The sequence below is a fragment of the Lactuca serriola genome, chromosome 5 (genome assembly GCF_051521515.1).
Source record: "Lactuca serriola cultivar US96UC23 chromosome 5, Lser_US96UC23_V15, whole genome shotgun sequence".
Taxonomy (NCBI): domain Eukaryota; kingdom Viridiplantae; phylum Streptophyta; class Magnoliopsida; order Asterales; family Asteraceae; genus Lactuca; species Lactuca serriola.
In genome coordinates, this window is record NC_136412.1 from 131,867,168 (window position 1) to 131,881,759 (window position 14,592).

The 14,592-nt window shown below is 36.6% G+C and overlaps 1 protein-coding gene across 1 annotated transcript; it reads left to right on the forward strand.

Annotated features, from left to right (window-relative positions):
* Positions 1-1,322: 1,322 nt before the first annotated feature.
* Positions 1,323-13,418, forward strand: LOC145049803 (uncharacterized). The gene is made up of 2 exons (XM_078998156.1): positions 1,323-2,203; positions 13,319-13,418. Exons 1-2 carry the CDS (start codon positions 1,323-1,325, stop codon positions 13,416-13,418), a joined length of 981 nt encoding a protein of 326 aa, XP_078854282.1.
* The last annotated feature ends 1,174 nt before the right edge of the window (positions 13,419-14,592 follow it).

Consider the following 14,592-nt stretch of genomic DNA (forward strand, 5'->3'; position numbering starts at 1 on the left):
GTTGGTATCAGAGCCACAGTTTGAGGGAACTAGGCATTCTTATGGATGTTCTAGACTCAAATTTGAGGCTCTATAAGAGTTTATTTTCTTTTTAAAATATTTTTCAAACTTTCTGAAGACTAGTAGTGAAAGATGTCGCGGTGTACCAGTCAGCCAGCCAAGTAAGCCTTATTTCTTATGTTAAATGTTTATGTTAAATTGTTGAAGATGAATTGGATTCTACTAGCCTTAAAATATTAGATTACACACTTAGTTAGTGTTAACATGTGAGAGAGTTGTAAAATTAACGGCTAGAGCGAACTGGAAATTTTGAAACTAGACGCGAATGCGAAATTGGAACTTGTGTGGAAGGTAGTAGAAGGGCCCCTACTATTTGAAACATCGGTGCCGGTTTCGAGTCGGGGCAAGGTTGAAAAATTTTCGGCAAGCTGAGTGTTTTGTCTTCCTAGAAATATCTAGACTGAATTGTTTCTAAGATTTTCCTTCTTCTGTGGATACCAATGGCTCCGCCTGCTCGACTTAATCAGCTCCAAATGGAGCAAGTTAGGGATATTGTCGTTGAGGAATTCAATAACGGTTTCAACGAACTAATCCCGGGTGTGACCAACGACATAATCAACCAATTCGGTGCTCTTCTGGATGAGCGGCGTTACTGTCTCTGCCTGTTCAGGATTTGGCATACTACTTCGAGAAGTTCAACAAGTGTAGCTCTCCTCTTTGGAATGGTGAATCCGACCCAGTTGCTACTAAGCCCTGGGTGTCAGATGTTGAGGGCGCCTTCATAAGTGTTGGGTGTCCGAACTAGTACAAAGCAGCGATCGCCATGAATCAGCTGTGAAAAAGGGGAAAGACATAGTGGAACACCATCACCGCTCTATTGAACGAAGACTAAGTGAGGGCCATGTCTTGGGCCCAATTTGTGGAGAGGTTCGAGGCACAATATGTGCCTAAGGTGGAGCAGCAGCGGATGCAGCAAGAGTTCATGGCCTTACAGCAGACTACTGAATCCGTTAGTGACCTGAACGCCAAGTTCTTGGAGATGCTATCTTTTTGCCCCTCGTTTGCTGGGAACGCGGCCTGGTTAGTCAGCCAGTACACGGCCATCCTACGTATCGAGATTCGGGAATTCGTTAGCATGCAGGAGTTCTCGACTTTATCTGCGATCATGAATGTAGCAAGGAGGAGGGAAATCGAGTTGCAGACCCAGTCCAAGAGGAAGGCCAATGACACCTCTTCCAAGACATCCAGAGATGCCCAGAAAACGCAAAAGCAGGGTAGTAAGTCAAGGTATGAGTATAGGACGTCTTCAGGGCGAGAAAAATATGTTGATATGCTACAACTGCAAAAAGCCAGGGCATCATTGGAAGAATTGTAGGGATCCCCCTGCGAGTGCAGTACCTCATATTACTTCTGCAGTTCCCGTCTGCTATCACTGCAACGAGACGGGACACAAGAAGCTTGAATGCCCGAAGTTGAAGACTGGTAAAGGAGACAGGGGTACAAATCCTGCAATTGTATCATCCTCTAAGGGAACCACTATGGTGACACGAGGTCGTGCTCACCAGATGACTGTGGAGGAGCCGGTGATTACAACGACAATGGCAGACACTTATTTGCTAGATTCCAAGCTCGATGTTGTTATGTTTGATAGCGGTGCTGCCCATTCTTTTGTATCTCACACGTTTATTAATCGTTTGGGGCGTAGTATCGGAAAATTGGCTCACCCAATGGTTGTCGATGTTGTCGACAACCACACTATTTATGTCACCGATGTTTATCGAGGTTACACTCTCGAGTTTTCTGGAGTTGAATTCCCCATTGATCTTATCCCTATTGCGATGCGAGAGCTCTGCGTTATCGTAGGCATGGATTGGCTTGATGCGTTTGATGCGGAAATCCACTGTCGTAAGAAGCAAGTTCGTGTTCGAAACCCTAGAGGTGGAGAACTTATTATTCAGGGGGACATTCCCCGCCTGGCTATGGCTTCTTGCTCTTCTGCTATAGCACCAGAAGACGTTCCTATCGTTTCCGACTTCAGCGATGTCTTTCCGGAGGAACTCCTTGGCTTTCCACCTATTCGGCAAGTGGAGTTTCGCATTGATTTGGTGCCAGGTGCGACTCCGGTAGCGAAATCTCCTTACCGCTTGGCACCACCTGAAATGAAAGAGCTCCAAGATCAACTTCAAGAACTAAGTGATAAAGGGTTTATACGGATAAGCTGCTCGCCTTGGGGTGCTCCTATTCTCTTTGTGAAGAAGAAAGATGGATCCCAGCGAATGTGTATTGATTATAGGGAGCTAAACAAGCGCACGATAAAGAATAGGTACCCGTTGGCACGTATTGACGATCTTTTCGATCAGCTTCAGGGAGCATCTTGGTTTTCCAAGATTGATTTACGTTACGGTTACCATCAGATGCAGGTTCGTGAAGAAGACATTGAGAAAACAGCATTCCGTACTCACCCTCTAACATTGAGAAAACGGTATTAAGGTCGATCAAGCCAAGGTTAATGCGGTTAAACAATGGAAGATTCCAAAAACACCTTCTGAAATTCGCAGTTTCTTGGGTTTAGCCGGTTATTACCGGAGGTTCATTGAAAATTTCTCTAAAATCGCCTTACCACTCACCCGATTGACCAAGAAATCAATGAATTTCGTTTGGGGCCCGGAGCAGCAGCTGGCGTTTGATGAGCTAAGGAAACGATTGTGTGATGCTCCGATTTTTCCCTTACCTGATAGGGTTGAGGATATGGTGGTTTACTGTGATGCATCGCTTCAAAGTCTTGGTGTCGTGTTAATGCAACGAGATAGGGTGATAGCCTATGCCTCCCGACAGCTGAAACCCCACGAACGAAACTACCCCACTCATGATTTGGAGCTTGGGGCTGTTGTTTTCGCTCTTAAGATTTGGAGATACTATCTCTATGGAGTGAAGTTTATCATATACACTGACCATAAGAGTCTAAAATATTTGTTCGAGCAGCGGGATTTGAATATGAGGCAGATCCGAGGGTTGGATATGGTAAAAGATTATGATTGTGAAATTCACTACCACCCCGGTAAAGCTAATGTGGTAGCTGATGCTCTCAGTCGTAAACAATCTGCCGGACTGATTCGAGCTAAGTGTCTCCGGATCATGATGGTGTCGTCTTTGTTAGATCTAATCCGGGACGCCCAAAAGACGGCAATACTGGAGGAAAACATCAGGCGTGAGAAGATTGGGAAAGAGTTGCCTAAGATGGAACGAGACGGGCGTGGTTTGCTGACTCGCTACGGTAGGATTTGGGTTCCATATACCGGGGGAAATCGGAAAACCCTAATGGATGAGTCTCATAAGTCAAAATTTTCTATCCATCCTGGTGCTACTAAAATGTATCGGGACCTTCATGAGGCTTACTGGTGGCATGGAATGAAGAATGATGTGGCTCGATTTGTGGAAGAATGTATGACCTGTCGGAAGGTCAAGGTGGAACACCAGAAACCGCATGGGAAGTTGCAACCATTAGAGATTCCTGAATGGAAATGGGAGCATCTAACCATGGACTTCATTACAAAACTTCATAGAACTGCCCGAGGATCAGATACGATATGGGTGATTGTTGATCGTTTGACTAAGAGTGCTCACTTTCTGGCTATAAAGGAGAGCTCATCGGCGGAGAAATTAGCCGAGATCTTTGTTCGGGAGATTGTCTCATTACATGGGGTGCCCGTTTCTATCGTCTCCGATCGAGACACCCGATTTACCTCTCGGTTCTGGAGGAAGTTTCAAGAGGAATTGGGCACACGATTACATTTTAGTACCGCCTTCCATCCGCAGACAGACGGGCAGAGTGAGCGGACGATTCAGACCTTGGAGGACATGCTTAGGGCGTGTGCGATTGATTTTGGGGGTAGTTGGGATGACCATCTACATCTAGCTGAGTTTTCTTATAACAACAGCTATCACTCGAGCATTAAAATGCCTCCGTATGAAGCCTTGTACGGGAGGAAGTGCAGGACGCCCGTTTGTTGGGGCGAGGTTGGGCAGAGGGTACAATGAATAATGTATAATCATATGGTGATAAATAAAAGGTGTTTTTTTATGTTCATAGGTTTTGATACCATATTAGATTCAATTATTCTTGTGTTTCATTTTGCATGTTTTGACATCTAGAATAAACTGGGTTATTCTTCCGGGATGACTAAGTTATTCAAACCATCCACAGTCGGTCATATGTTGGAAGTAGATATGAATCAAGACTGTCATGGGTTGGCTTGTAGAGGTGTATGATTTTGTACAAAGGGCTACAACACTAATGAGAGCTCATAAGTTCTGAGTATTGGATTCAACCCGCACTTATTGTAATCACTTCATTGATTTTATCACGAGTGATCATGAGACGATAATATCTTATATTCTTCAAACCTAGAGATATGAGTTGTTACTATGAGTTGGTTATACATTGATTGCACGAAAACGCATCCAGTAACTCGATGTTATAAAACGTGCCTTTGTGTATGATTCAACAACTAGTAGAACAAGCCATATGAGTTAAAGTTTATCCATTCCTTTTACCTTCGGGATAAAAGCGATATATGTGGGTCCCTCGATGATTTGGTGATGACAAATGTAAGTGCTCGGCCGGGCCAAGACTGATTTGATTTGTTCAATTAGTCAGTCGTCATAAATTGGAAATCGAGAAACAACAAATGGATAGAGACAATGATTATAATCCATGTCTCAGTCCATATGATATCTAGAATGGAGGAATATATGATACCTTATCTAATGGACAAGTCATTGACAAAGGTCAGAGTTCATCGACAAGGTCAGAGTTCCACAGAAGCTTTTGAGAGCTACGATTGCTGATCGGTTCCTGAAGTCATACGCAATAATATTTTTAGACTTATCCAAGTGGGAGTCTATTGGATTAATGTCTAAGTCCATAAGTATAATTGGTAAGACTTGAGCCGACCCGACATGGTCCAATTGGGTTGCATGGCATCATGCATTTGGATATACTAAAATGAGAGATATAACACTTAAGGTTTATTAATATATTATAAGTTCTAATATATTAATAAGGTTATTTAATTAGTATTGATCAAGAATTAATTTGGAATTAATTAAGGGATCAAAAGGAGACTAATTAAATATATGGGTTGATTGTGTAAACCATTCATTCTTTTATATGTGGGCTTGTGATCCTAGATTCCTTATGTTGGACCAAGTCCATGGATACTCCATGGAGGTTAAAATCCATGTAGCATAAGGAATGGGTAAAGTTTTGAGTTAAATGGTGTAACCCTAATAGCCACCATATAAAAGAATCCCATGGATCAAGAAATCGGCCACGATGTGTGATAGGAAAGGGCTAGCCGATTTTATGAAGTGTGGTTTTTCTCTCTAAGTCATTCCATGTGCATTTGGTGTTGTGTGAACCATTTGAGGTTTCACACTTGGGGCACTATGCACTCAAGCTTCATGAAGACTTTCTACATCAAAGAGGTATGTAATTCTAACTTGATATATTCATATGAATGAATGTTATTGTGCTAGTTAGGATGAATCCCTTGAAAATTTCATATTTGCATGTATAATAGAGAAAACATAGATCCAAGGTATTTAGGGTTGCATGTACACTTAGGAGTGTTAGAATGCTCAAAACCCAACAGTGGTATCAGAGCCTAGGCTTGCTTTCTCTTATACTTGATGCAAATGTGTTTTTTTCAAAATTGAATCTGCCCAGACCATAAAACTCAACGAGTTTATTCCAAAAACTAGACGAGTTCATCATTTGGGCATGAACTCGACGAGTTTCTTAAGGAACTCGACGAGTTTTGGGTGTTGACAGCTTGTTGTTTGTTGTTTTGGCTAGAATTGGACTACGAACATTACCATAAGTTATGCAGGTTCAAGAGTCACTTCATTAAGAAATAAAATGTGTAACCTTAATTAATTCCATAAGTAATAAAATAAAAAAAATGTTACATTCTTTTATTAGTTTAAAGTCTTCCATAACTTGTCCTCAAGTTATGGAGTTTGAAGAGTCTTTTAATTAAAACTACTTTAAACACATAAGTTATGGAATTAATTAGTTTTGAATAGTTTCAAAACTTGGCCTCAAGTTTTGGAATTTGAAAAGTTTTCACTTATGAATACTTTAATTCCTAGTTTGCTAATAGAATTTTAAAAGTTAAAATTCAACCCTTATACTTTTTAATATTATAAGTCAATAATATATATATATATATACATATATATATATATATATATATATATATATATATATATATATATATATATATATATATATATATGAGCAAGTCAGTCTTACCGTTAGTATGCCTCATTCACGAAGCCGGTCTATAAGGGGGTATAAGGTTAGTGCCTATAAAATGGCAGTTTAATGGGTGTCCACTCTCACCCACCGCTTCCTTGACCAGTGGAGGGTCGTTAGCCGAACGGGTAGGATAACGACTAGAGTTCTCCCTTCATTAAAAGTATTAATGATAAATACTAAGTAACTAAACCTTTTATAAATACTCAATCTTAGTTACTTAGGAAAAAGTGAATAAGATGCTAATCCATGAAATTACACTTTGCACTTTGCTTAAGTCGTTAGTGGAGCGTGTGTGGTTAACCAACACACTAACCTGGATTTAACAAGGCAGGCAAAGGGTAACTTAATATTTATCAAAGTATCCGTGAAGCGTGTGTGGTTAACCGGCACATCGATTAAGGGGTAAATATTAAGGGTACCCAGTATATTTGCATGGTTACTTCACACCTTGTTTTGTGATCCTCGGCATCTCAGTCACAAAACTTGAAGGGCACACTCGAGATTGAAACATGCCATTAAACAATTCAATGTATCTCAAAGATCTAGGAGTTTCAAAAACCAATTAAAACCTAATAATATATATATATCGTTTTCATGGTGGAAATTGGTGAATCGTCATTCGCCTACCTTCAAATATTTTACAGCTTGGATTACGGCATTCCTCTTCCAAGTTATAAAATTATTTTGTTGGGTCCTAACCTTAATATTTCATATTGGGTGTTATATTAAGGACTTTAAATCAACTATCTTGAATATCTCCCAAAAGATGCCTGCTTTAGACATTTATGATCTTCCCAAATCTCTTGAAACAAGCTTTCCTAAATGAAGATGATGTCCCATGGAAATCATACTTTTCTCACCTCCTCCAATTATTTTCCCTAACCCACAAGTTCTTGAAAAAGTTTAAGGTCACTCAAGCCCTATTGGCAAGCAAAGGTCTATGTGGGATCACATCTTGGAGATATAGTCACATATTGACAAGTCGGGAGAGTTGGGTTTCAAAGTCTTGAGAAAGTTGGTGGCTCAACTATTTTTAAGTCACATAGTGAGTTCCTTTGGGACACCTATGAAACAGACTATGAAAAGACCCTTAATGATCTTATCTATTTGCTAAGATCAACTTCCTAAAACTTTATGGACATTGACAATGATGACATTTGATATCCAGTAAAGCTCTCTCTTCCCAATGGAAAGGGATCGGCCATAGTCAACTTGGTTGACCAAATGGTAAAGAGAAAGGCTAAGTCTGTGATAGTCCCATGTTCCATTACCAAAGCGTCCATATGTTAAATTGCCAAAGGAAGGGACATTGGTTGCGAAGCTACCAAATTTACCTAAGGATGTTGAAGTCAATAAGTTTGACTCTACTTCAGGTAAAGTCCACTATCTAACTCTGCTAAGTCTCTATTCTGAGATTCTTATTACATTATGTGACTGGGTCACATGTTGATGTCTTAAGAATCAAAGAAAAATGAAGAAACATAAAGAAACAATATGTTGAATCTGATGGCGTAGATGGATTTCTATCGCATAGTTTGAAGATCGGATACTTGAGCTACTTCTTAGGAGTTATGGGATATTGCTTAGGAATAGATAACAACAAGTTTTCATATGGATTGTAAGGATAATTTTTTCGCAGAGTTTTAAAATAAAAGGAAAAAATTTTGATTTTATTTATTTTAAAATATCCTTGAAACAACATTTGTGAAAATTTTTGTTGCTTATAAGATTCCATTAAGAGCAAGAACGGAAATATGAATTTGATTCTTTCATTTGTGGTAGTGTCTAAATTTACCAACTAAGGAAGATTCTCATCACCCAAGGTTTCAATTGGACCGAGACTTGGAATCATGCAAGTTGTACAACATTATGGATGAGAACTTTCAAGCATTGAAAAAAATAAGATTAATTACTTGTTCACATGGATGTATGAGTCAAGTAAAGGACTAAGGGATCAAGTACATAGTCTTGTGTACTGATTAAGTCCACCACAAAAGATCGTTAAGACTATTCGTCATTATTTACTAAAGTTCAGTAAATATGGTTATACTTACAGGCTTAAGTATAATTCTGAAGCATTGGAAAAAGGTTCCAATGTATGACAGAGCGAATAAGAAGAATCAAATTAGGCAGAAAGATAAAAGTTTCTCAAATCTGAAAAGATGGGAGAGTACTTTAGTATCATGTTATATAATCATCTTAATGATTAAGACACCTTATCACAATTCATCTTCTAAGTGCATTCTGGTAGCTAAGAAGATGAGCTATGAATTGTTGAAGTGGTTAAATCAAGAAGCTGATTCATACTTCGTTCCAAAACAAGTCTTAGATTCATACTCCAAGACTGTAAGTTGAGTGACATATCTTAAAGAAAGGTTTAAAACACTTTTCAAATGTAAGAGTAAAAGTTTTCTACTCTTGTGTATTTGAAATTGGTAAGTTGTGATGTTTTGGATAAAACAAAGACCAACTAAGGCCAATTGTGTGAAGTGTTTGTCTTGATAAGAGTCCACACTATCTCTTGAATATCTGACAAGAAAGTCTTATATGTCAAGAGGATAGTGGGAGTCTTAAAGATCTTAAAAGTCTTGATAAGACTTACTCTATTTTTGTGCCCATTCCAGTTATAGTTGGCATTGCATATGAGTTCTTAGAGTTCTCAATTGGTTGCATAACAATTTCGAAGCAATGGTTTGCCCTTGAGCTGCTAGGTGGCATGGAATTAAGATTGAGTTCAGTCCATATGAGTTTGAATTTGTCATTATCCTTGTCTTGTGACAATGGTTTTGACAATTTACATGGATAAGAACACATACACCATTAAATCTAAGTGGCATAAGGTTTCTCTCCGATTCATGAAAATGATGGTGACGAAACACTTTCACTAAGTAAATATTAGGTAGATAGAAATTGTGATATTTGCATTCTTAAAGTCGTTAGTGGAGCGTGTGTGGTTAACCGGCACACTAACATTGACTTGTAAGAAGTGGCAAAGGTCTAAACAATCGAGACTACGATTACAACATCCCTTTTCATAGTTCTCAAAAATGTTTAGACGCACCTGTGAGCTATCTAAGATAAGGTGTATGATATTGATAAAGTTTTATCAAAGCAATCTATTATCAGAAATCTGAACTTTGGTAAGAAAGTCAATAAATTATTGATTTCTAGAAGTCCAGCTAATTTCTGAGTACATGTCAAAGCTAGTGGGAGCATAAGTGTTATGCTAATAATCATAATGTTAGTGGGAGCATGATAATTATGACAAAAGGTTGCAAGTTAGCAATTTTAATTATAGAAAACAAAAGGTTTCAATTGGGAAAAAAATTGTTTTGCTATAATTAAGGGAGAGGAAATTATACTTCATCTCAAATTTAAAAGCTTAGATTGAGGTTTTAATCGTATTTAGTCAAGGATATATATATATATATATATATATATATATATATATATATATATATATATATATATATATATATATATATATGAATTTCATGTTGGAATGACTCAACATAAGGAAATTCTATATATGGGCCCATTATTTGTGTTATAAAATTCGATTATGATTACGGCATCCGTTTTCATAATTTCTATTATGAGAACTTGGCAAAAAGAAATGGAAATGTTATAGAAAAAGACTAGTTTAGTCTTTATGTGAGACATCATGAATCGTGTCCCATATGCTTTGGATATTGGATCAATTGCATGTGCTATAATATTCTTCCTTTCTAAAATTTTCCAAATGCCTGGGGCATTAAGAAGGGAAAAGGTCTAGCGGTTGATATGACTAAAAGGATTAAACAATTGTCGAGGACAATCTAAGGGTTACTAAAGATTGGTTACTCAAGGACAGTTGGAAGTGTAGTGCTAATTCTAGAAGGACCATATTGACATAATCTGTAAGGAGGCAACTCTTGTTTAGAAGTGATAGTCAAAATGGAATATGGAAATGTTTCAAAGTTAGAAATTATTCAATATGTGTAAGATTAGAAAAAATTTAATGCAAGAAGGGTGTTTCCAAGCAGTTGATCTCCTTTTGAATGCTCTGTAATGTTTTTTGTCAAGTCTTTCTGACTATGTGCATAATCATTACAAGAGGATCAATGCATATAAGTTTAGAATCTAACAGATTTCAGAAAATAGCATGAATTTGGAATTCTTGCAGTTGTAGTATGGATTTGGGACTGTGAAATGAGAATCATTGGAGTTATGTTCAATTGTTCTATTTTGCAAAGTAAAGATCATAGACAAACATAGTATGCATACTTGGTGTATGGCATGACTATTGTTTAGAAAAAACATAGTGTACATGCTTGGAGCATGGGACAACTAGTGTTTTAAATTCAAGAATAAAGTAGATAGCTGAAACAGTATACAATGAATAATGTATAATCATATGGTGATAAATAAAAGGTGTTTTTTTATGTTCATAGGTTTTGATACCATATTAGATTCAATTATTCTTGTGTTTCATTTTGCATGTTTTGACATCTAGAATAAACTGGGTTATTCTTCCGGGATGACTAAGTTATTCAAACCATCCACAGTCGGTCATATGTTGGAAGTAGATATGAATCAAGACTGTCATGGGTTGGCTTGTAGAGGTGTATGATTTTGTACAAAGGGCTACAACACTAATGAGAGCTCATAAGTTCTGAGTATTGGATTCAACCCGCAGTTATTGTAATCACTTCATGGATTTTATCACGAGTGATCATGAGACGATAATATCTTATATTCTTCAAACCTAGAGATATGAGTTGGTTATACATTGATTGCACGAAAACGCATCCAGTAACTCGATGTTATGAAACGTGCCTTTGTGTATGATTCAACAAGTAGTAGAACAAGCCATATGAGTCAAAGTTTATCCATTCTTTTTACCTTCGGGATAAAAGCAATATCTGTGGGTCCCTCGATGATTTGGTGATGACAAATGTAAGTGCTCGGCCGGGCCAGGACTGATTTGATTTGTTCAATTAGTCAGTCGTCATAAATCGGAAATCGAGAAACAACAAATGGATAGAGACAATGATTATAATCCATGTCTCAGTCCATATGATATCTAGAATGGAGGAATATATGATACCTTATCTAATGGACAAGTCATTGACAAAGGTCAGAGTTCATCGACAAGGTCAGAGTTCGACAGAAGCTTTTGAGAGCTACGATTGCTGATCGGTTCCTGAAGTCATACGCAATAGTTTTAGACATATCCAAGTGGGAGACTATTGGATTACTGTCTAAGTCCATAAGTATAATTGGTAAGACTTGACCCGACCCGGCATGGTCCAATTGGGTTGCATGGCATCATGCATTTGGATGGACTAAAATGAGAGATATAACACTTAAGGTTTATTAATATATTATAAGTTCTAATATATTAATAAGGTTATTTTGATTAGTATTGATCAAGAATTAATTTGGAATTAATTAAGGGATCAAAAGGAGACTAATTAAATATATGGGTTGATTGTGTAAATCATTCATTCTTTTATATGTGAGTTTGTGATCCAAGATTCCTTATGTTGGACCAAGTCCATGGAGTGACCCATGGATACTCCGTGGAGGTTAAAATCCATGGAGCATAAGGAATGGGTAAACTTTTGAGTTAAATGGTGTAACCCTAATAGCCACCATATAAAAGAATCCCATGGCTCAAGAAATCGGCCACGATGTGTAGGAAAGGGCTAGCAGATTTTATGAAGTGTGGTTTTTCTCTCTAAGTCATTCCATGTGCATTTGGTGTTGTGTGAACCATTTGAGGTTTCACACTTGGGGCACTAGGCACTCAAGCTTCATGAAGACTTTCTACATCAAAGAGGTATGTAATTCTAACTTGATATATTCATATGAATCAATGTTATTATGCTAGTTAGGATGAATACCTTGGAAATTTCATATTTGCATGTATAATAGAGAAAACATAGATCCAAGGTATTTAGGGTTGCATGTACACTTAGGAGTGTTAGAATGCTCAAAACCCAACAGTGGTATCAGAGCCTAGGCTTGCTTTCTCTTATACTTGATGCAAATGTGTTTTTTCAAAGTTGAATCTGTCCAGACCATAAAACTCGACGAGTTTATGCCAAAAACTCGATGAGTTCATCATTTTGGGCATGAACTCGACGAGTTTCTTAAGGAACTCGACGAGGTTTGGGTGCTGACAGCTTGTTGTTTGTTGTTTTGGCTGGAATTGGACTAGGAACATTACCATAAGCTGTTTTTGGATTTATAAACTTGTTTTTGATGTGGTAATGCTCATGCTAATCCAATTTCAAAGATAATTGTCAATAGATTCATGTTTTGTATTAGTTTAAGGTTTACATTAATTGCATGAAAGAGTTTGATTTGAGTTATCTTGTTCTTATGAGTTGCTTAGATTAATAGAAAAGTTAATTGATTATGTGTTTTCAATCCATTTTAATCTAAGAGATGATTCTAAATGTATTTGTGTAACTTGTCCTCAAGTTACATGAAAGCTCACATTTAAGTTTCATAAAATTGATAAAAGTTGGCAATGGTTACAAAAAATGAAGAGTCTTGTCCTCAAGTTATGCAGGTTCAAGAGTCACTTCATTAAGTAATAAAATGTGTAACCTTAATTAATTCCATAAGTTATAAAATAAAGAAAAAGTTACATTCTTTTATTAGTTTAAAGTCTTCCCTAACTTTTCCTCAAATTATGGAATTTGAAGAGTCTTTAATTAAAACTACTTTAAACACATAAGTTATGGAATTAATTAGTTTTGAATAGTTTCAAAACTTGCCCTCAAGTTTTGGAATTTCAAGTTTTTCAAAACTTATGAATACTTTAGTTTTGAATAGTTTCAAAACCTATGAGCTAGGTCGTTTTAAGGTTGGCTCAAATTTAGTGCCATGTGACAATGCTAAGGTTCGTCCAGATGACTCTTCTATCTTGATCTCTTTCAAGATATTGTCAATATATGCTTAAGGATATAAAACTTTTAACATTCATTTTATCTGTATCTGCAGATTTTACATTCCAAGATTGTATATTGTTCTTCTGAAGTCTTTCATATTAGAAACACATAACCGAGTCAAGGTGAAAACTGTTGGCATGGCCATAATTTAATTTCCATGATTAAGTATGTCTCACTCATACAAGATTATGAATGTCACTATGCTCCCACTAGTTCTTAGTAAACACACATGTTCCATTCATTTTAATATAAAATCATACATTGTGGTTTCATATTAAAATGATGATTGTAACATTGAGATGTTTTCTTAATATCCACAAGTGGATCTCAAGCTTTATATATTTTGTAAGGATAACATGGATTAAGAAAACCTCCAGGATAATCTATATAAATATCTTCTAGTAGATGTCGATTATGAAAGATCCCTTTCTTAAAGTTGGAATATGTGAATGCCATTTATATAATAAACATAACAATGTCAAATATGAGTTTGATTTAAAACAAGTTTAAGTAAAAAGTATTTTGCATATAGAACTTTTTATTTATAAAATACTGATATTTACTTTATAACTCTTATTAAGAGATATAGTCTCATAAAAAGAATTTTAATCATTTCCGGATATGAATATGATCGTTATGAAAAACAATTTAAGTAAATAGTCATTCATTCATAAATTAAACTGAGACATATATTTAGGCAAGCTAAATTAAAACCTACATTGTTCCAAAATAAAAATTGTTTTATATTACAAGTACATTATGTTCCTAGCATAATTAATAAACTAAACTCCAAGAGTGTAGTTCCAACTTGATTGTGCTCAGCTAGTTACTCTTCTGTAAATATCTGCAATCCATTTACAAATATTAGATTAACATTTAAGTAGAAAGTATCTAAGTGTTATATGAAAAGTATGAGTTCTATTTAGTAGATACCTGAAATACTAGTCTCTTCCAGACTTTCTTTCCAAATAAGAGGAGCAGGTTCTCTTCCAATTCCCAGTTTCTCCATAAAAGAAAAAAGATCCATATATGTAGGCATTATTGGATTTGTTAGGCTTAGAGGTGTCCAATCCATAAAAGATGGGCCTCCTAGATCACACAAGGTGACTCTTTTGGGATTGAACTATTCCTAGTTTGATGTTAGAAACATCTTTAGCATCACAGTGATGCCTTTACTAGGTATCATGTTCACGCTTATTGCTCAAAGCAAATAGTTTAGGACTTGGACCTTTATGTGTATACAATTTCAAATCTCTCACGAGATTGTCTCTTAAGAAATTACCCATTCATTGAAGTTATATCTATTAAATTTTATTGTTGCATTAA

What these genes read in the sequence shown, in the direction of transcription:
- LOC145049803 (XM_078998156.1), top strand. Translation starts at nt 1,323, where the DNA reads ATGTTGATATGCTACAACTGCAAAAAGCCAGGGCATCATTGGAAGAAT. An exon ending in CAAGAACTAAGTGATAAAGG is followed by an intron (nt 2,204 to 13,318) that starts GTTTATACGGAT and finishes CTGTATCTGCAG; the next exon opens with ATTTTACATTCCAAGATTGT.